This window comes from Tursiops truncatus, chromosome 8 (assembly GCF_011762595.2).
Source record: "Tursiops truncatus isolate mTurTru1 chromosome 8, mTurTru1.mat.Y, whole genome shotgun sequence".
NCBI lineage: Eukaryota > Metazoa > Chordata > Mammalia > Artiodactyla > Delphinidae > Tursiops > Tursiops truncatus.
In genome coordinates, this window is record NC_047041.1 from 47,905,691 (window position 1) to 47,928,965 (window position 23,275).

A 23,275-nucleotide genomic window follows, 5' to 3' on the forward strand; every position below is an offset into this window, starting at 1 on the left:
AAGTAGCTTCCCTTTAAGCAGCCATCTCAGGAATCCCACAACCACATCCATCTACAAGGCTGAGAAATAAAGTCTTTATTACAGGAAAAGTGCCCAATGAAAAAGTTGCTATCTATTAATAAGAAAAAAGGATAAGAAATAAGAAATAGGAAAAATTAATGTTTGGGAAGCAATCCAGCCATCTCTGCCACAGTGGCTCTGTTTCAGCGTGGAAAAATTGGAGAATAAAAGCAGATCCTCTTGTGATCACCTACCCAGAATCATTCCCATAGAGCTCATGCATGCCTCTTCATTTCTTATTTAATTCATATTTATGCAGCCTATTAATACAAAGCTTTTTCCAAGCTGAATTTTTGTGTAGACAACACATTTTAGGTACAAATAAGACTGTGATCTCCCAAGGCAACTTTAACCAGAATCATGAGTCTTTCTGTCTCTAAAACTATGGGAAATGTACATTAATCTTCATAAAGCTGAGTATATCAACAAAGCAAAAACAGACCCCCTCCCCCCAAATCAAACAATAGTCAATCTGACTATTTTAAAAGATGTGTTTCAGTGGCTAACTAAAAGTATCTTTCCTTTTACATTACTTCCCACAGTGTGAATTACTTATAAAAACTGATTTAAAAACAAAAAACTTTTTAAGAATGATTTTGCAGCTGCCTTTTTTAAGGGCTGGTGTTTACCATTATAAATTATGTGTGTGTATCATTGATAAACAGAAATTTACAAGCTTACTAGATTTTTTTAAAAATAGAGCACTTGTCTTCCCTAAGAATAGATTCCCTAATGTAAGAAAAAAGTCTGGCTCTTTTATTTTAAAAACCTTTAATTCTTCTTGTAAATGTTACAGGGTTAGCCACTGGGATAGAACAAGCCAAAGTACTTCATTTTACCACTGAGATAGTTATTCTGGGGGACAAAATAGGCCTCCAGATTCCTCCTGCCTACTCCTCAGCCCTTCTACTGTGTTATACAAAATAAACAGATCAAGGAATCTCTTTCCATGTGGTGGAAAGCTTTGTGTTAGAGAAGAATCCAAGTCTCTAGACAGTATGTCTAAGCCATGATTGGCCACAGTAATATTATAAACTAGGTAGTTTGTTTTTAATGCTTTGTTTATCCTCCTTTCTTCCCTGTTCTCCATCCTCAGTCAGTTCAGGAAGCATTGACTGAGCACCTGTTATACATTAGAGGCCATGTTGGGGGCTAGGGCTACAGAAACACAGACTGTGCCCTCACTGAGTTCACCACCTACGCTTCCTGTGCCTTTGTTCAGGCACGTGGCCACCAACATGGCCTCTGGTGTCTTGTGGCCCTTAGGGGCGCTATCTGCCTCCCCTGGGTATGACCTCATGGGTATCGCCTGGTTTCCTGACACGCTCCTTACCTTCCCGGCTAAGCCTACCCTTCCTGGGTCCATGGCCCAGACTGCCAGTAGTACTTCCATTTAAGTTCCGATCTTTCCATTCTTACCTTATTGGAAAGGTATTGGTAGTAATTGCAGACCATGTGTTTAAAAAGTGGCGAATAGAGTTGTGAAAAAACTGTTTTAATAACCAAGGACTTTGTTTTTACATGGATCTGTGACCAAAAATTGTAGAAAAGTTTACCCAGTCATACTATGCATGTTTGTAAATAGCAGCTGTAACAATGTTGCTATTTTAGATAATGTTACAGTATCCCTAGATGAATTCACTTAATAGAAATTTTGCTAAAATGATTATCCTCTTTGTAGAAAACTTTCTGAAGTCAATTATTGGGGGACAAACTCTGAATAAATATATGGAGGAACCACTCAGGTCATATAACCTATTAGATTCCTGGGTAAGACCAACCCCCTCAAGGCACCAAAAAAAAAAAAAAAAAAACGCAATATAAATGTGGGAAGTTGTATTCATTTATTCATTCATACATACAGTCAACAAATAGTTAATAGAATATGTACTGTGTGCCAGACTGTATTTTAAGTGGTTAACAAAATAAACGTAGTCTCTCTCCTCATAGAATTTATGGTGTAGTGAGAGTGACAATAAAAATTTAAAATAAACAAAAAAATTATTTCATGCCGAGAAAAAATATTATGAAGTATGAATAGGTGCTGTGAAAAGTAACAGGGTGTCCCGGCCAAAGTGGTCGGGGATGGTCTCTGAAGTTCACATTTAAGATGAGATTCAACAAGGGGGGAAAGTGGGGTGTGTGTGTGTGTGTGATGAATTGGGAGATTGGGATTGACATGTATACACCAATATGTATAAAATGGATAACTAATAAGAACCTGCTGTATAAAAATATAAATAAAATTAAGAAAAGAAAAAAAAAAAGATGAGATTCAAGTTTAAGAAGGAGCCATACCAGAGAATCCCAAAGTCTGGCATTTCAGACTGGCTTATCCAAAAGGATATAGCATTTAAAGGATGATTATAACTCTACTGAGGTATCTGACACATGGGTTTTAGTCCTGCCACATGTCAGCCAAAGTTCTAATTCCTGAGCTGAGAACCTGTTTCCTGAAGAGACTCTTAACTCAGGCCTGATGAAGCCCAGGGCATTGTCTGGGTTGTTCACTTTGGAGTATGGTGAAATGCTGCTAGTTGCACAGTTGTTTAGCGTGTGTGCTAACCATGCATCTCTTTGTCTGCCTCTTGTATCACCAGGCCTCCGGAACCTGTTTACAGCACTGTGAACAAACTGTGCGATAAGCCTGCTTCTCCCAGGCACTATTCCCCTGTTGAGTGTGACAAAAGCTTCCTTCTCTCAGCTCCCTACCCCCACTACCACCTAGGCCTGCTCCCTGACTCTGAGATGACCAGGTACTGCATGCACTTCCTCACTTCATCTTCTCAAATTGCATGTGCTTCCAAAAGGATGAATGGGTAGAATCCACCTCTGCTTACTTCTCTTGCACTCTACATCTTCCTCAGGGTGGAAAGATGTTCTGCTTCCTTGGGGCAATGGGAGAAATTAAGAACATTGACTTTTTCTTTCTAGTGTGATCACAGAGCACTTACACATGATCACATGACGCTCTAAATGTTCTTGATTCCCATGCATTTTTTTTTTAACATCTTTATTGGAGTATAATTGCTTTACAATGGTATGTTAGTTTCAGCTTCACAACAAAATGAATCAGTTATGTATATACATATATTCCCATATCTCTTCCCGCTTGCGTCTCCCTCCCCATGCATTTTTAATAAGGTATTATATTTTTCCAGAAGAATTAATTCTGAAATTTAATTAGCACTATTTTCCTCATACAGAAGGATGAAAGAGAACATTTACTGAATACATTTTTGATTAATACATTTTGAATAATAATACTGTGCTCCATGCATAACAGCCTAAGAAGTAGATACTATTACTGCCGTTTAATATTTTAACTAAATTATTAAATTAATACCACCATTTAACTGACTCCTTGAGGTATTAAACAACTCATCCAAAACTACAGAACTAGTTGGTTCTAACTAACCACAAAGAACATAATCTTCACCTTTACAGTATGTTAACATCTGTTATCTTATTTAGTTACTCCCATTTTATATAAGAAAACTGAAGTTCAGAGAAGTTAAGGCAGTTCCCTCAGTATGATATTGCCAATAGCTGTGGAGTCCAGATTTGATCTTAGAATGTTTTGAGTTTTTCCACAATTTGTAAACAAACTGTTCTAAGTCTGAAGGTTGGACATAATTCTGCATTATAATTCTAAAGCATATGTATGACAGATAATAAAACCCTATCTTCCTGTAGCAGTCAGAGAGAGAGAAAGAAAAAGAGAATACAATGTTCCGTAAGGTAGTTCCAATTTAGTTTAAAGTGGGGAGATCTCAACTGTGATGTTTCTACATGTAATGGGGTGCTTATATTGTTATGTTTTCAGACAGAATATCTTCATATGTCTTCATAATATTATTAGGACTGAGAAAATACAGATTTTAGAGTGATTCATAGTGAAGAGGGTCTCCTTAGAACATCATCTGTCTTTGGAGATTTTCAAAGAATAAGTTTAGAAGTCAATTATTTGCCTCTCTAGGGGAGTTCAGTAATTTTAAGTTATATCTAACATTTCTAGAAATAGATGAGAAACATAGTTTTGGCTATGTAATCAGCTGGGGCATTTTCACTAATTTGCAACAGGTAAAGCCTAATAGCTTTGCTTGTTTTAAAATTCTTTATAAATATTAATTAAATCCTCCTATACTTTTAACAAATTATAAAAACTTTTTCTTGGTACAGTGAACAATACAATTTTGAAGCTAAGAGGGCAAAGTCACCATAGCCATAGGGAAGGGAGAAGGAACACACACACCTACAATAACGACTTTCTAGTAATTATGCATCTATAAATAGTCAGCTACATAAAGGCAGCTAACATTTATTGAGCTCTTCCTGTGTGCCAGGCGTGTTGTTGAGCACTTCTTACAAATTATTTCTCCTAACCCTGACAATCACCTTATGAGGTAGATGTTATCATTATCTTTGCTTTACAAATACAAAAGTCGGGGCTTGAGAAGTTACCTGACATGCCCACGATCAGCCACCAGTAAGTGGCAGGGCTGGGATTCAAACCCAGGTGACCACTAGCACCTGCATAGGCATAGGCATGACGGCCCAGACGTCTTTGCTTGCTGGAAAAATTCTCCACCCATTTCTCTTTGTCTTTCCTTTCTCTATTTTTATCCTGCCTGCTCATCTCCCTTCATCTGGCTCAGTGTCAATGAATCTTTTTTTTTTTTTTAACCCGTGTTCTTTTTTGATGAACACAAGAATTACATTCCTTGCCTCCCACTGGGGATTGTGATGTATCCCTTCCTAAAAACTCACCAATAAGTGGATGACAGAATCTACCTTTTGTATGGACCCACCAGATATGATTCTTCTCCATTTACTTTCTGTAATCTGTATTATGAAAACCACAGGGTTTTTTCCCCCAATTTTTTTTTAAAAATTGCAGTATAATGTTGAATATGTGTTTTTCGTATTACACACCCTCAGCAGTCCTGATATGCACTAGTCCCCACCCTCACCCTTCATCTTCCCTTTGGGAATTCTATTTTCTATTTATTCTCATTCTGTCCCTATCCTTTTCCCTATTCTTTCCTTTCCTTTTCCATACTTTTTCATATTTATTTCTAGAAAAATGTCACACACACACAGACACACCCGTTTTAGTGGCATTGCCACCAATACACTGATACTGAAATTCTTGATTTCTCCCCCACTTTGTTCCCCTTCCACACTTGTCCAACTCAGTAAATGGCACATATATTTACTCCACTGCCCAAGCCAAAACTTGAAAATCACACGTCGCACTTTGTTTTCCCTCACACCCATCATTCAGTCTGTCTTCAAGTCCTGTTGATTCTACCTCTGAAATATATCTCAAATCTATTAATTCTCCTCTACTTGTTTTTCCACCGCTTTAATCCAAGCCTCCATCATCTTCCACCTATAATAGTCTCCTAATTGGTCTCACCCCTTCCACTTTTGTCCTCCTCTTTTAGTCTCAGTGCAGCCAAAGTGATCTGTTAAAAATACAGATCAGATCGCTCTCTCTCCTTTGCATTAGGATAAAATGCAAAGTCATTAACATGGCATCCAGGCTGTGCATGATCAAGCCGCTGCCTGCCTCTTAAACATCTCATGTCACTCTTCCCTTTGCTGAACACACTGTTCACACCAGCCTTCCTTTTCTTCACAAAATGCACTGAATCTCTTCCTGTCTCAAGCGCTTCACACATGCTCATTCCTCAAACTGAAAAGCCCTTCCTACACTTTGCCTGATTGACTTCTGGTCATCTTAGGTCTAAGTTTAACTTGTACTTCCACAGAGAAGCTCCTTGAAAAAGGAAATCAGGTCCTCTACTCTATTCTCTCTCTCTCTTTTTTCCCATATGACTCAAGCAATTTATAATTGTACATTTATGTGATTTTTAAACCAAATGCCTATCTCACGCTCTGTGCTGCAAGGTCAATGAGTGAAACGTTGTCTATTTTGTTCACCGCTAACACTTAGCCCAGTGCTGGCACAGCAGGAGCTGAGAATTACTGCGTGCCTAATTAACGTGGAAATAAGATCTGAAGACAAGCAAACAGATACCTGTTTCAGGAACAGGTCATGGCTCAAGCTGTGCTTTACCCATTTTTTTTACCTCCATGAATGAATGAATCCATGCATGGAAACAAATAACAAACTAGAACTAATTTTGTGTATTTCACTTTCACCTTCAATTTTCTTGACGGTCAGTGTCTACATTACAGATTGATTAGGTAGCTCTCAGCTCTTCATGAAGATTGGGCAATTCCTTTCAGAGATTATTTACTTCCTCTCCAATGGGAAATACCTCTCTGAGCAGATGTTTCTTGAAATACAGCCAGTAATTCAGGGGACAAGTTCAAAGATTCTAGTTCCATTTATGACACCATCACTTGCTTTTTCCACTGTGACCTTGAATAACTTAAAGAATATCAGAGGTAGGTGAGAACTGAGAGTTAGATAGACAAGCCCTTATCCAACTCTGTTAATGATGAGGAACCCAATCCATTGTCTTCATGGGCCCACGTCTTACTTCTGCTCATGGTAAAATAAAAGTATTTAGGGATCTTCTGCCCTACAAAGAATATTATAAGAAAATATCAATTCATTCAATCGAGATTTATCAAGCACTGACAAAGTGCAAAATATTATACTAAGGACAACCTTTTACAAATATGTAAATTGAAGAGGCCAACCAAAAATTTTGAAGAAATGCCTAATCTTTAAGTTGCAATATGTGCTAATATATATTTTTCAGGGCATTTGAGAAATTCCCCAGTCTATTTCAGAAGTATGCCCATATTGATATAGTAATTACAGTCTCAGATGATGATGTAAGCTAGTTCTGTGAAAGTTAGCCCGTGAACCACGCTTCCCTGTGTACCAGTTAATCTCTAATTAGCATTCATAAAAATGGAGGCAAGTCAGCAAAAGCAGGGAGTCAGTCGTCTGTATTCTCTGCCTTTTGAATACCCAAGTTCTCAGCTCTTTGAACTGATAGCAAATATTCAGGGATGGATTAATTGTATACACAATTTACTTCTATAACATCATGTAAAAGAAAACAGAGAAGTTATAAGTTTTCCTTAGCAAAGCATTTTAAATTACTTGGCAAAGTGTCAGCTCCTAAGGCTGCAGATTATGTTTAGAGTAATTGACTTTTCAGATCTTGCAAAAGCAAGAAATGGGCAGAGCTTGGAATAAAACTAAAATTTGGAGCTCTATGAAAAACAAATGGGATTGCTGTGAGGCTCCTGCTTATCCAGTATATCTTTTTCTTTAAGAAAAAAAAAAAAAAGATGTAGTTTTTGATGTTGTAGTTGGTTTTTCTACTTTGGGAAAATGGTAAGTTATTCAGCTTTTAATATTCCTGGGGCAAGGAAAATCATATTCTTGCCTGTTTTCTCGACATACGGCATATTTTCATTTGTCCTTTTACATAATTGGTCCTAATTATTGTTTTGTCGTTGATAAACAGAGACTGAGATAAACCAGATGAAGGCTAATTAAAATATGTGGGCAGATTTGGGATAGGAAATGGACTCTGAAGTATTAGGTGATCATAAAACATCTTTACTCCTTGAAGAGATGTATTCATGGGACTTCTACTAGGTCACCAGAGATTAACCTGGATGCTAGGGATTTAAAGGTGAATAAGACACGGTCCTTCCCCTTAAGCAGTTCAACATGTAAGTGGAGAATTCATTACTGTGCATTCTGATGTATATCTGCTAAAGGCCCTTGGTTTCTCCAGTGTACTTAGTCTCTAGGTAACTAAAAGAAGACTATTATAAGAGGTACTGATGGGAGCAAACATGCACTCAGACTGTCCCTTCTGCGAAGGTGTGAACTTACACATATACACAGGAATCTTCCCCACTCACACCTTATGTTATAGTCATTTAGAAGAACCATTCTGACTAGGAAACTTAACCTTATCTTTTCATAGGTCCATCTGCTAGATTAGTTTCTAACAATTTTCTACAGGGCTCAGAATCCATGTCTATAATTCACTCCTTGTGTAGAAATCAAAGTTGGCAGCCTCAAGCCATTCCTAGTTTGGGAACACAGAGCAAGATCTTTCTCTTACAAGATTTCAGCCATATGGCAAAGTTATGGTGGCCTGTCTTTGGCAAGTGTTCTCTTCTTATAAAATATTAGAAAATGTATCTATTAATGTTTTAACTGTCTCAAAGTCTATAAACCCAAAATCAAATATAACTTCTAGACATAATAATGCTATCCTAAAAGTACACGTGAGTCTCTAAAGGTAAACAGAGGAGGAATCATCTAACTCAGCCTCTGCTTTTCTTAAAGTTGTCTCAAAGACACTGAGCTCATCGGTCAGATGAGGGAAGCAGTATGTTGCAGGTAAAAGGAATAGCACAGAGTTAAGCCTCATGATGTGTACAAGCACAGGGCACTCTGGAACAACCAGTAGTTCTGTGTGGCTAAGGGTTATTGGGTGGGTGATAAAATTGGAGCTGCAGGCAGCTACAGTTCATAGAGGGTGTTCCTTGCCAAGCTGAAGATTTTGAACTTCATCCTGTAAGCAGCGAGGAGTTTGAATGCTGAGCAAAGACATAATTCAACTTGTGTTTTTAGAAAGATCACTCTGTCTGCTGTGTGAGAAGAGTTGGAAGGCAGGGAGACTAGTTAGCATATCGAGTAGGGTTGAAATCATGAAGAACTAAACTGAAGCTATGGCGATGGAGAGATACAAATAGATACAGAATTAATTATCAAATAGATTGGGTGGTACTTAGTGATTGACTGATTCAAGGGGAAGACTTTTCTGGCTTGGAGTATTCATGAGATGGTGATTGCATCATCTCCCCTTGGAGACAGGGGGCACTGTTGTCCACAATAAGTATATTTAAACATAAAACTCTGTAGAGGGAAACTCAGTGGAAGGAAAGGGAGGCAAAGTATATGAGGAGGTCTCTTGTTTGAAATGAAGGCAACCTGATGTTGTAGAGGAGCCAGGGATTGTGTCCAGACTGTCTAGGTTTGAGGCCTTCTTCTGGGCATTAACTCACCAGAAAAGGGGGAAATTAATCATAGCTGTGCTATTCTCCTCTTAGGGTTGTTGTGAGGATCCGGGGAAATGGAGCAAGTGAATTTTCGTCTAGGCACTACCTCCATTAGTCATTATTAATTGTTTTCATATGCTTATTCTGTTTTAAAGCCTTGAGCTCATGCATATTTATTTTTGGTGTTATCACAAATCAGGTGAAGAATATTTACCAACACAGGTATATCCCCAGGGGCCAAAAGGAAGCTGTGGATGCTAATTTCTTCTGTCATTCTTAGTGGCAGCATCCTTGTCACCACAGGCAAAGTCATATATTTTCCCTTTTATCATTGCATGTATAGTCTCCCCGTAAAAGGTGGCATATTTCTAAAGCCACGTGCGACTTCACGCATGTATAATTTTCTTTTTTTAATCTACTCACATAGCAGTATTTCTAGACCGCACGTACCTTTTTAGGAACGTAGACAAAATGACAGCTAGAGCACAGATTAGTAGCCAGGCACTTTCCGTATGCACCTTCTTGTTTCTAACAATCGCGACAACTCTGTAGAGGGTGAGTTTTGATGTAGCAAACGGAAGAGCCAGGACTCCAGCCAGGGCTTTCCCACGGCCAGGCGCCTGCTCTCAGGGAGCCTTAATCCCTCTCGCACTCACCGCAGCTTCTCACTCAGGCCCCCACGTCTTATGTCCACAGTGCCACAAATCTGTGGATCCTGAAAGCAATTCAAGCCTTGTTCACACGACGTAATCTGGGAAATGCACCATTAAAAGAAGAAAGAAGATGCTTAACAAATCATTGACCTTCTTATGCCCTTAAAAGGCTGAGATAATTTGAAAGCGTTCTTAATTTCATTTTTAATTAAAACCAGGAGAGGAAACCCTCCGGGCATGGCTCCTAAAGCCCGACTCCTTCCGGAGTTTCTGCAGCAGCTTCTTCTTCAAAGGCCTTCGCTGCCTTTTTGAAGTAGGTGATCACTAAACCCAACTGGAATTAAGCAAACTAAGGAGAGATTAATGACTCCCACAGAGTCACAGAGGCGGCTCTTGCCACATTCCGTTTTACAGCCTCTTCTCTGTGCAGTGTGATATATGCAAGGATTCACACCGAAAGAAACACCCCTTGCTTTAAAAGTAATGCATTTTCTATGTAGATCCTTCTTAAAAAACATGCCATTTACTGTTTCCCTTCACTTTTGTTCTTATATTAGGGAGGAGGTATTCTTTCATTAAGATTTCAAGAATTTTTTTTAAAGCACATTTCAAATTACATCATATAGTGTAAAGGAGGAAGGCAGGCCAGGGTACTTACCCTCTTCCTAAAACTCTCCATTACTCTTCACAACAACCCTAGTAGGTCCAGAGAGGGAGTCTCAGGAGAGCTGGGAAATGCACCCAGATTGATCTTATTCCAAAATTCCTGTTCTGAGACATTCAAATAACTCTCTGTGATGCAACAATCTAAACTGACTCGACTTGCTGTTTCTAAAAAGCCAGATTACTTATCTACCTGAGACGTTATGGATATTTTCCCTCAGTTTTAGTACATTCTTTTTGTTTTGGGAGCAATCTTTGTATCTACTTTAGTAAATCATTGTATTATTGGGCAGCAGTAAGAAACTGAAGAATAAGCATAATTTCAAAAGCATTTCTTTATGGAGGCAAAGTAGCTGTGAGAAAATGCTATGCAAAATCACTAAAGCAACCAATTATAGGAACTCAGAAAGAATCAAGACAGTAACATTAAACCATAACACCCACAGCATAGATACAAATTAAAACTGCTAAGTGTACTGAGCGCTTTTATATGCCAGGCACTTTTCCAAACTTTTATATGTACTAACTAATTTTATCCTCATGACAGTCTCTGGGGTAGGTATGATTATTCCAATTTTATAGAAAACTATGGTTACGTATTTAACTAACAAATGGAAACAATGGGGTGAGATTGTTGAAACAATATATCAGGACATACTTAGACTATTAATTTCATTAGAGCGAGGGTTTTGCTGTTTTATTTACTGTTGGATTCCCTGTGCCAAAAATGATTTCTGGCATGTAGTCCTAACAGTAATAGTGGTGATGATGGTGATGAAGCGGAAGGAGGAGAAGAAAACAATCACTGTCACTTATATAATCTTATTACCTGCCAGGCTGCACTTTCTACAAATTAGCTCATTAATCCACACAGCAATCCAAGAAGGCATGTGTTATCATTATCCCCATTTTGCAAGTGAAGAAACTGAGGTCTGGAGAGGTTAAGTGACCTAAGGTCACTTAGGATTAGGATAGGATTTGAATCTAGCAGGCTGGCACCAGAATCTGTTCTTTTCACATGTGCTCAGTAAATATTTATTGAATGTTATTCTCATCACACATAATACTCCTCAAGCATTAAATTCTGAGAAAAAAAAAGGATACATCATTTAACAATAGTCAAATTTTAATAGATAGGTGGATGGATAGATAATGAATATATGGTTAAGAATCTAGACTCTGGAATCAAAGTGTTAGGGTTTGAATCTTGCCTCCACAAATCCCTAATTATGTAAACTTGAGCAGTTGACAACCACTCTGAGCTTCTCTATCCTTAATCTGTACGATAGCAATAATCGTGGTATCCATTTCATGGGTTGCTGTAAGGATTTAATGAAGTGATACGTAAAGTGTGAAGAGCAGTGCCTGATAAGTATGAACTTCCCTGTTAATGTTAGCTATTTATATGTGTGTGTGTGTGTGTGTGTGTAAAATGACATATTATGACCCCCTAAGTAGATACCTCAGGCTGAGGTGGGAATGAATTTTTATTAAAGGACAATTACGAGAGGCTGTTTTCATTCCTAGCCTGATGGTGAGTCCAGTGAATTGTAAAGGGAGATGAATGCTAGGGTTGGCAGTATAGGAGGAAGGGCTGTGCAAGACTGCTTATATTTATACAGAGATCTAAATATTTCAGAATGCAGAATTTTGTTTTCATTAAAGGATCAAAATTTACCTCTCAATGCAGAGAAGGTAAGTCTTCCATTTCCACTCTTTAATTCAGTTCTGTAGACCTTAAGCTCATATGAAGTTTAAAGGATCCCTTGAACAAGGTTTTTAAAGTCAGCAGGGATGTGTGTTCCACACTGAATACTAAAACCTAAGATCACTATATTCCAGAGAAAGTGAGTACATTAGAAAGTAAAGAGGAATTTTATGGTTCGCTTTAAGTGGGGGGAGGGTCTACTGGGCTTAGCTAACCCAGCTAGAGCCTTTGTCTAAATTTAAGAAATGCTCCCCTTCTGCGTTGGCTCTTCGTTGCTGCGTGCGGGCTTTCCCTAGTTGCGGTGCGCGGGGGCTACTCTTCGTTGCAGTGCGCGGGCTTCTCATTGTGGTGGCTTCTCTTGTTGTGGAGCATGGACTCTAGGCGCGTGGGCTTCAGTAGTTGTGGTCCACGGGCTTAGTTGCTCCACAGCATGTGGGATCTTCCCATACCAGAGATCAAACCCATGTCCCCTGCACTGGCAGGTGGACTCTTAACCACTGTACCACCAGGGAAATCCCGAAATGCTCCCCTTCTGGATGAAGGACAAAATGTACAGGGCCCCAGTGTGACATGTAAAAGGAGTTCAGATTGGGTTTCAGCCCTAGCTCATTCCCTTGGTCAAGCGTTCTCTTGAACAACCTGCCTAACAGAATGGATTGGCCCAGACTGAAGACGGGGATGAGAATCTATTTCTCTTTGTTATTTCCATCTCTCTCAAATTTATTCTAATGTTCTGCTTCCTTTCTTATGCCTCTGGCATCATTATGAGGATATCACTCTGTCAACCCTATAGGTTTAAAAATAACTAGAGGCTAATACAAGTTCAGAGATGGAAGACACCCTAGAAACAATTTAGTCAAACTTGATATGCTCCAGATGAGGAAACTGCCACTCAGCCCACAAATATGTATTAAATGCCTATTATACGGTTAGTACTTCTGGGGATACACAGTCCAGGCAAGGTCAAACACTAGTCTCAGGAGGTTTAGGGACCACTGGGCCCAGAGGGTTTATTTTGTGCATATAATTGACAGCCATTGGTAATGTAAAAAATAATTATTACAGATTGTATTTTTCAAATATATGTGAATTTTACTTAGCTTTCAGCCTTATTTATTCTGGATCCATTCTGCTTTCTCCTAGATACTATATTTATAGGTTTGTGTTCATCGGTTTCTAGGCGTTCAGACCTTTTTCATGTGAAATCTGAAGGTCAAGTGACAGACCAGGTTTCCTTCCAGCTCTCCCCACTCTCATATGATAAGCTACTGGATAAATTCTTACTGTCTTGCTAGCACTGGAATCTATGTTCCTTGTAGGGGGGCCTTAGGCTACACTGGGCATGAGGAAAGGGGCTGTGAGTAAAAACAAAAGTCTCTGACCAGATGTCCACCAGTATAATTGCTGGAATTCTGAGACTCTCCCTTCCTTCTTTGCAGGGCCCTTGGTGACTCATGCGTTGTCCTGAACAACCATTTCCACACTCTTACAAGGCAACCTTTCCCATTATTTCCCCATAGGATGCCCCTCACTTATGACAAATCACTTAGTCTTCTCACCTTTGTCACTGTCCCAACCCCTTAGAATGATGTCATTTCAGATGTACATCTACTTTTCCACTGCTGTCCACACTGGTGCTCCACACCGAGGCCAGACTTCTAGGAGCTGGGCAGTGTCTGGCAGGGGCGAGATGAGAAGCCTTTCATTTCTACCCTCTACCGGTGCTCTACAACTGGGCATCTTGTGTTACAACACTGAGATCCACGCTTCTGCCTCTTGACAGGTACCACGTGGGACCTCTTGTCACCTGGGGCTTTTGCCCTCAGGCAGGGACTGTTGCCTTCCCTGTTTTTCTTGCCATCTTCCATAGCAGCTCTGTTTCTGTCCCAGCCAGATTCCTTGTCCTGATTTTCATGTTGGAGCCTTTTCCTCTGGGATCCTTGTGACCCATAAAAACAGCTTCTAATCCAGACTCTTTCCCAGCAGAGAAACAAAAAAGACAGACAGACTTTTCTTTGTTGAGCAACTTTAATATTCATTTTCCAGAGCATCAATCCTTTCTCAGAAGATGATCTACTTTTTAAAACCCTGAAGTTAAAAGAAATTACAACAGGAGGGATGGGGATAGTGACTGTGGGAAATCAGGTTGGGGTGGGTGGATGGCTTGTCCAATGATGCTTCAGGCAGCTACTGGCATCCAATTGGTCAAGAGTTCCTAGTAATCTTTGGTCAAAGACTTCCTATAAATCACGGCTCCACAATGCAAGTTGCCTTTCCTGAATCCTCATCTGGGCATGTACTGTCGGTTTCTTCTCTCCCTTCTCTCTAAAAGGCCTCCTAATGTATCCCGTGTTCTTGCTGTACCCCTCAATGAGACCTCTCTCACGGAATGTCACGAGACCCCCCTCTGTTTCCTTAGGTCAGCAAGTGGAAATTGACACTTGCTGAATTCACTCAAGATTCAGGCGCTTTCTAACCCCATGTCTGCCATCTTAAGTTGTCACAATATTTAGACCCTTCCTTTTTTCTTTTTAGGTCCAAAGTTAGCTACTGAGGGAGCCGGCAAACAATCTTTAGTTCTTCGTGCACTTCCATCCCATAATACCCAGGGGAATAGTGAACGTCAAGAACAAACCAAGTCTATTTGCAAATTTTCCACTAGTAATAATTCTGTATAAATGAAAACAGGGTGACTCTCTGTCACCTCTTTATGGGTAGGAACAATGCTGTATGTTGTCCATGTGACACATGAGCACACAGTGACACTCAATGGAATGACAAATGGTAGGTGTCCACCTGAAACAGTGACTCACAGCCCAAAGGGTGGGTTTACATTTAGTGGAAGCTCTTCTCCTGGCTGAAGGCAGTGCATGGAAGAGTAGGTATTTGAGAGGAATCCTTCTCTATGGGCCATAGTTCACCCTTATTATCTTGGGAGAAGGTGATACGTACTGTTTTCCCTGAGATTTCTGAGTTAGGCCACAGAAACAGATTTTCTTCATCCTATCTACTGGGCGTTGTAACAGGTGATGTCTACTTTTTGTTAAAGTCTGTTTTATTTGTATTCTACATGTGTCAATGCCAGATGCTCTGGAGAAGTCACGTCATACGTGGATTCCTCCAACATGTCTTAGAGGGTTAGGTCATTGTAATGTGCACTGCTAGGCTTTCAAAGGTGGGATCAAGGTCCAGAGCAAGCAAACCTCTCAGCAACTCTGACTGACACTGTGAAGGGTAATAAAACAAAAATCAATTCAACAAACTTAGAAGATTGAAAAGGAACAGATTAAGACATGCAAAAGGACTTGATTTGCAGCACCAGTCACTCTGTAAGTTTGCTCAGCATGCTAAGTAAATGTCAGTGCTTGGCAAGGTGAGGGTAATTGCCATTCCCTTCCTCTAATGTTCATTCTACAAAGAAAAAGTTCCAACTATAAAGGAAAAGGAACAGAAAGAAATACGTGTTGCAAATAAGCCTAAAGCTAATCGTATATCCAGAGGGCCCTAAGTATCATTTAATCAGAGAATGCTTGATCAGAAAGGGTTAGAGAAGATTGCATCCCAACACTTCTTTTAAAAATTGAGAAAATAAGTCCAGCAAAATTAAGAAACTTAACCAAGATCACACAGTCATAGGACTGTGGCAGATATAAGACTGGGGTCAGAGATGTCAGGTGCCAGTGCATTTTCTCCCATGCCAGTTAGTAATTTAAACTAAACACAATCTTTTAGAATGTTTCATGCTCAGAAAGGTTACATATCATAGACTAAGCCTGGAAGGAAACAGAAATGTTACTTCAGGATAGCAGTGTTTACCTCAGATGAGTATGATTTGATGAGGGAAAGAAATTATCCTTTACTTTATACAATTTTTAATTATTTTAATTGTTCATAATAAGTATGTTTAAGTTTTGTTAGTAAAAACTAAATTTAAGAATCCCCCATTTAGGGGCTTCCCTGGTGGCGCAGTGGTTGAGAGTCCGCCTGCCAATGCAGGGGACACGGGTTCGTGCCCAGGTCCGGGAAGATCCCACATGCCGCGGAGTGGCTGGGCCCGTGAGTCATGGCCACTGAGCCTGCGCGTCCGGAGCCTGTGCTCCGTAACGGGAGAGGCCACAACAGTGAGAGGCCCACGTACCGAAAAAAAAAAAAAAAAAAGAATCCCCCATTTAGCCTCAGCAATTCCTCTGGTAGACCTAAACCCAAGAAAAATGAAAACATATCTCCATACAAGACGTATACAAATGTTCATAGTAGCATTATTCATAATAGCCAAAAGGTGGAAATAATCCAAGTATCCATCAACTGATAAATGGATAAATAGCATGTGGTATATCCATACGATGTAATATTACTCAGCCAGGAAAAGGAATGAAGTACTAATACATGCTACAGCATGTAAGAACCTTGAAAAACATGCTGAGTGAAAAAAGCCAGTCACCAAGGACCACATATTATATGATTCCATTTATATGAAGTGTCCACAATAGGCAAATCTATAGAGCCAGAAAGTAAATTAGTGAATGCCTAGGGCTAGATAGGGAGGTGGCGGGAATTGAGAGTGATTGATGATGGGTATGGGATTCCTTCGGGGGGGGGGGGTTTTGAAAATCTTTTAAAATGAGATTTTAATGATGATTGCACAACTCTGTTAATGTACTAAAAGCCACTGAATGATATACTTTAAATGAGTGAATTTATGGTATATGAATTATAACTCAGTAATGCTGTAAAAATTTTCTATTTAAAAGTTAAATAATTCATATAGCAACAAAGCTAAGATTATGTCCTTATGACATAAAATATTCAGATAAAAATAATTTTAAAAACTGATTTAAAAACCTAGATGATTTTTCTACTCTCTGACAGATTATTCAAATAGTTAATTATTCCGAGGATTTAGAGGTCTTCAGATTTTCCTATTTTTAATAAGACTAGCTCTCATTCACTAAGTACCAACTTTTTGTTAGGTGTTCTACAAACATAATCACTACTCCTCATAATACATCTATAAAGTAGATATATTTATCCTTACTTTACTGAGAAAACTAATAGCTGGCAGAGCTGAGCTTTAAATCCAGTTCCATTTGCTTTTATTATACAACAATCGCCATCCCATTATATAAAAATAATCCTTAAAACTCTCCTTCCCAACTAGAAAAATTGTCTACACTCTCTCTCTTCCTTTTCTCCTGTTCACTCTTCAGAGCCACCCCGAGCTCTCCACTGAAATTGTTTTCACCAAAGTCACCAAGAGTCTTTGCTCCTAAATTCAGTGGAAACTTCTTAGTCTTTATCAAATTTTATCTTTCTGTACACTTGCCTCTGTTGCTTGCACCTTCCTGAAACCTTTTTTTTTTTTAACTTCCATAATCCCTCTTCTAGGCTCATGATTCTCCTTGCAACTTCGAGTTTCTCTTCCCCATCTCCTTAGACATCTCCTCTTCTCCTCATCCCTTTTGTCCATTTCACTCAGTGATGCCTTCTCTTTCTCCTCTGCACACCCTCCCTAGTAGAAGGCATCCATGTCCCCGGATTTGGTTCCCAGCTATGTGCTTATGTCTCCCATCTCTATATCTGCAACCAGATCTTTCCTTGACTCCAGACTCATACATGTAGATTCCTACTGGACATCTTTCCTCAAATGCCCTAAGACACATCAGAAAGCACACTCATCATCTTACCTTTCAGATTGTTGTCTCCGGTTATATCCACTGTCTTAATGACCAATAATAGTATGGTTTAGTATTTGGGAGCATGTGCTTGGGTTCAAATTCCAGCTCTACTTCTTAAGTACCTGTGTGATCTCTCTGTGCCTTCATTTCCTTATCCATAATATGGAAATAATAAAAGTATCCATCTCACAGAGTCTTTATGAGGATTGAATTTATATGTGAAAAATGCCTGCCACACAGTAAGCTTAGCATTTCCATGTACTGGTTATGTACAGGTTATGACACTAAGACGTTTTCCCAGCTTCCTTCTACTGATTCACCTTAAGTTGATATCTAAGTGTCCTACCAATCCATATGTCTTTAACATCTCTGGAATAATTCCTCTGCAGTCTTTCCACATTATATCCCCCCTAGATTCAGCTAGAATCATCGTCCATCTGAAACACTTACCAACTGCTCTCTACCAAAAGCTCTACGTACCTTCAATTCATTCTTCACATTATAGCACACATAGAGCCTTCTAAAATACGCATCTGATTTTGTCTCTGCCCTAACTAATCCTCTGCCCTCCCGCCATCACCTGCCTTTCATTCAAAGCAGTTCTCCTTGTAGTTCTCAGGGAAAAACACTGTGTCCCTTACTTACAAGTTTTTGCTCCTGCGTCTCCCTTTTTTTTTTTTTTTTTTTTTGCGGTACGCGGGCCTCTCACTGCCTATGGCCTCCCCTGTCGCGGAGCACCTGCTCCAGACGCACAGGCCCAGCGGCCATGGCCCACGGGCCCAGCCGCTCCGCGGCACGCGGGATCCTCCCGGACCGGGGCACGAACCCGCATCCCCTGCACCAGTAGGCGGACGCCCAACCACTGCGCCACCAGGGAAGCCCCCATTCTTAAATGCCTCCTCTCTGAACAAGTCGACATAGAATCTACTCGTCCGTCTCAGTGCCAGCCCCCACTCACAGATCTCTTCACCTAGATAACTGCTAGTAAGCCCAGGTAGTGCGACTTCTGGGGTACCAATAGAAACCCCTCCCTGATGCTTTCAGCCTGGGAGGGGGGCCCTCATCCATCCTTCTAAAGTTATAGAACTTAGCCTACTGTATTATTATTGTTATTTGATTGCCGTATCTATCTCATCAACTACACTGAACCTCTTGAGCTTGGGAACTGTGTTGTAATCATTTCCTCTATCCCTGGTGCCCAGCAATGTACCTGACAAATATTAATGATTTTTTTAAAGACAATAAGAATTATTTAAATTATTATAAATTTATTTATTCCAATAAATATGTAGTGACCTCTATACTTAGTGAGCCTGTGACAGAGACTGTGCTCTGCATTGGGAATACAAAGACAAATTAGATGTAGCCCTTTCCCAAAGGGACTCATTCTAATAGAAGAGACCACAGCAGAAGGAAAACAATTAGAATCCCATAGAATAGGTGCTGTAATAGAGGGCATATGCTGAGAGGATATCAAGAAGGAATTTATTAGCATGATTAAAATGGGAAAGAAGGGCTTCCCTGGTGGCGCAGTGGTTGAGAGTCCGCCTGGCGATGCAGGGGATACGGGTTCGTGCCCCGGTCTGGGAAGATCCCACATGCCGCGGAGCCGCTGGGCCCGCGAGCCATGGCCGCTGAGCCTGCGCGTCCGGAGCCTGTGCTCCGCAGCGGGAGAAGCCACAACAGTGAGAGGCCCGCGTACCGCAAAAAGAAAAAAAAAAAAAGGGAGAGAAGTTACGGAATGTACACACACACACACACACATATACACAAAGTGATGCTCAGAAGTCTGCAAGATATTAACTAATGGGGGGTCAGTGATTACACTTAATTTGAAATGAAATAGAGAGGTCTTTCTTGAATATAACCTATCCTATCTTATTCTTTCCACTATTTAAATTGCCTTGTTAAGCTATACCCCAACCATTGACAAAGCCACAGACATACTATAAAACATTCTATTCTACATAATTCCAGCACTTCTGGGTGTGCTTTAAGTCAGTGTTTTCCCAAATTCAAGTTCATAGACTGGTGATGGTTCACGGCCTAACTTCTACTGGTCTGGGGCAAAATGAAGGAAAAGAAGAACTTTGCAAGATACATATACATACATCAATGTTAGATTGCCCTCTGTCCTTCCTTAGGAAGAATCCTTCCTGAGATTATGATCTCCTTCTAACTTCAGTGTCAAATATATTTTATTTTATGAAATTATGGTGATAATAGATAGTAGCTATTGTATTCATAGCCTTAATTTGAAAAATTAAGAGGTGGGTTTGTCTCCAGAATTGTGTATTTATTTAAATTGCTCTTGTCACTGTGTGCTGTTGACACAGCTCCCAAACACCCACCCTCTCAAATCAGGGAGCACTCTCTTTGTTGTGCCTTTGTTCGGTACTCCCGTCCACAACCTTTGGTAAGCACTGTGGTTGGACATCTGGTTGGTTCTGGCCTACAGTTTTGACTGTGGATTCTCCCTTTCCAAAAGCCCTTAGAGCTAGGCTTTGTAGTCCATAAGCCAGACACATTGAATGCCTAAATAAGATAGATCTTAAATACAACGACTCAGTCATAAATCTGGTAATTGCCGTACATATAAGTCATCATCAATAAGGTTACTTTAATATACCTTTTTGGGTTTTGTGATATGTCATTGACAACTTTTCACATCTCTCAGTCTAACAAAGTAAAATTCACATAGTTAGGGACTTCCTTGGTGGTCCAGCGGTTAAGACTCTACGCTTCCACTGCAGGGAGTGCAGGTTCGATCCCTGGTCAGGGAGCTATGATCCCACATGCCATGTGGCATGGCCGAAAAGAAAAAAGAAAAACAAATTCACATAGTTAAATGACGGTTTTCATTTTTCCAATTTTTTTTTTTTAGTATAGCTGTGATACATAATTGCCTTGATCTGTTGTCAGCCCCCCAGCAAGTGACATTATATGAATGCAAAATATGATTGTCATTTTTGCTTTTGTGCTTTATTTGTTGCTATTTTTATAATTCTTTCCAGTGCTCTAAACTGCTCATATGATAACCTTTGGGGTAGAAATTAACAAGTTCTCTATAAAACTTTTAAAGCCCAAAATAAGGAAACACATATTATAATTGTACAGCCCAAAGAAACCTTTTGCTTTTCCCTTTTGTTCTCTAAGATGTTTTGCTCTAAGTTCATCCTTTGGTATTTTAGTTGATTCATTACACAATGCTGGCCTTATGAGAGAACATTTTTTTTGTGGCTTTATCCTTCTAGATAGAAAAGTAAAGTGATTTAATAGCTCTATATTATTAAACATTATGAGGTTCACATGTTGGAAAGTAGACTTGAGAATTACAGTGGCAACAGAGGCCAGCAGTAACACATGGAGTGGATAATTGTGCTGTAAAACCAGCATTCTTAAATGTCACCCATTAATACTGTGTATACAGAGGAGCTGGTCTGAAATACAAAGGAAAAATCCCACATATTAAAAAAAAAATGAAAGAGAAAAACCTTAGTTCACAAAAACATTCAATCTAAGACAAGGTGCTGAGGGTAGAAAATTATAGGTTTAGCCTCTTAATTCTGCTAGTAGAAAGCTGTAACCTGGAGAAAAAATAACCATGGTAAAATCAATATAGAATTATAAGAGAATTCTTTTTTTTTAACACTAAGCCTGCATATTTGTTTTGAATTATCATTAATCAACTCTCAATTCAGGCAGGTTTCTCTGGTGTCACTTTCATTCCCTTGCTCCTTTTTTCTGTACCTCTGCCCATCCTAAACTGGGCCTTCTCCATCCTTCTCTGATTTTCCAGATTCTACTCATACCAAAATCTAGCTCAGATATTTACCACTTCCATGAATCCTTCCCTGAAAACTCCCACCTATATGCCTTCTCTGAAGTTATATCATGTTTTCCCCACTGTAGGTCAAATTACCATCACTTGATTAAAGATTGTCTTGTGTTATTCACAAATCATTCATTCTGTAGCCTTGTCTCACTAACTATATTGTATACTTCTTGAATATAGAGGCCCTTGATATTAATATTTTAATATTTCCCAAACCCTAGAATAGTGGTAAGCACATAGTAGGGACTCAAATATTCAATGTTTTGTCAGTAATCACTGCTGCAATGATAGCCAGCCAGCAGATCAACAGCAACTGAAGTGTATTATCTAAGTATCTGTATGAAAACCAGATTTTTGCTTTAAGTTAAAATCATTGTACTTTTCTCCTGAACGATTTTTTGGTAGCACAAATTGAAACAACAAAGAAAACAAGTTCCCCATGATGTTTCCAGGACCTGTTGACTTGATGTTAATATCTCATAGGACTTTAACCCCTTCAGTAGTAGAAAAGTTAAACCTTAGTGAAAACACTGGCTAACTATTAACCAAACATTTTCTTAGTTCCAGAGTTGTCAGCTTTGAGGTGGTGGTGTGTCACTTTGACAACTCTAAAATTCTTCTGCCTTAGAACCAGACTCCTCTTCTTGTGTGACAGCATAGCGTGTGTGCCCTTTTGCAACGCACATTAAGTTCTCAAACGTCCATTGCAATGCTCAACAGCTGCAATTCTGTAGGTTCGACACCTTTTCAATCCAACTTCTCAATGTAGCCTGCATTCCACTTCACTCAGTTGACTTACTCTGTTGCGTTTATTACTAAACTGTTCATTTAATTTAATGACTAACAAAGGACTCAGAAAAATTTCTTTGTCCTGCTTTTAGAGCCTAGCATAATTAGTCACATCTCCCTCATCTTCAGATAGCAAATTTAATTAGAATCTCCAGTGGATCACTTTCTAGGGCACAAACAGTACATGGAGACATTGAGTGAGGTTGCTTCCCTGGAACAGAGGAAGAGTCTTCCCAGGTTTTCATGGTATTGACCTGTATCACATGTTTCAGAGGAAGGTTAGACTAAAAGATAAACCTGTGATATATTAAAAAGCTTGGGCAATATTATCCCCAGGGATCAAAGTCCTTTTCGCTTAACTAGGAATCTTTTGATGAAACATAACAATTAACGATCCTTGTAATTTCTGAGTTGGCCCAGCCGAAGTCTCTCCTTGCTGAAATATTTATTTCCTTGTTTCTGTTCATCTTAAATTTGAAACTGACATTAGTAAATTTGACAAGCTGGTTAAACTTTTCTTTGTTTTACAGCCAACAATTTAGGGAAATTCTCTTCTCACTTTTTACTTCCCCATAATGTGATCTCGTAGCTTTCCCCAAAAGGACCGTGCTTTCTTCCTCTTCACCATAATGAATGTAAACAAGGCCTTGGGTAATTGCTCACACTGTCAATCTCAGTACTGCAGTCTGGCTTGGGATGGTACTCAGCTGACTGCCAGGAATTATTATCCTCATTCCTCTGATTAATTACTATTCTTGAGCACCTTGCAGCTGAATAGAATCATAGAGGTTTAGCACTGAAAGGAGTCCCAGAAATTGGGTTTCAGGACTCCTCACTGTATAAATGGGAAAACAGTCCCAGAAAAGGGAAAATGGCT

General features: G+C 39.5%; 1 protein-coding gene across 2 annotated transcripts in view; it reads left to right on the top strand.

The window, feature by feature from the left end:
• The window catches only part of DLG2 (discs large MAGUK scaffold protein 2), a 2,041,254-nt gene that overhangs the window by 1,550,245 nt on the left and 467,734 nt on the right, over positions 1–23,275 (top strand). For both annotated transcript variants that reach the window (XM_073808350.1, XM_019948680.3), the window contains one exon: positions 2,661–2,816. In XM_073808350.1, coding sequence (XP_073664451.1) covers positions 2,661–2,816 — 156 coding nt within the window. The remainder of the gene's footprint in view (positions 1–2,660; positions 2,817–23,275) is intronic.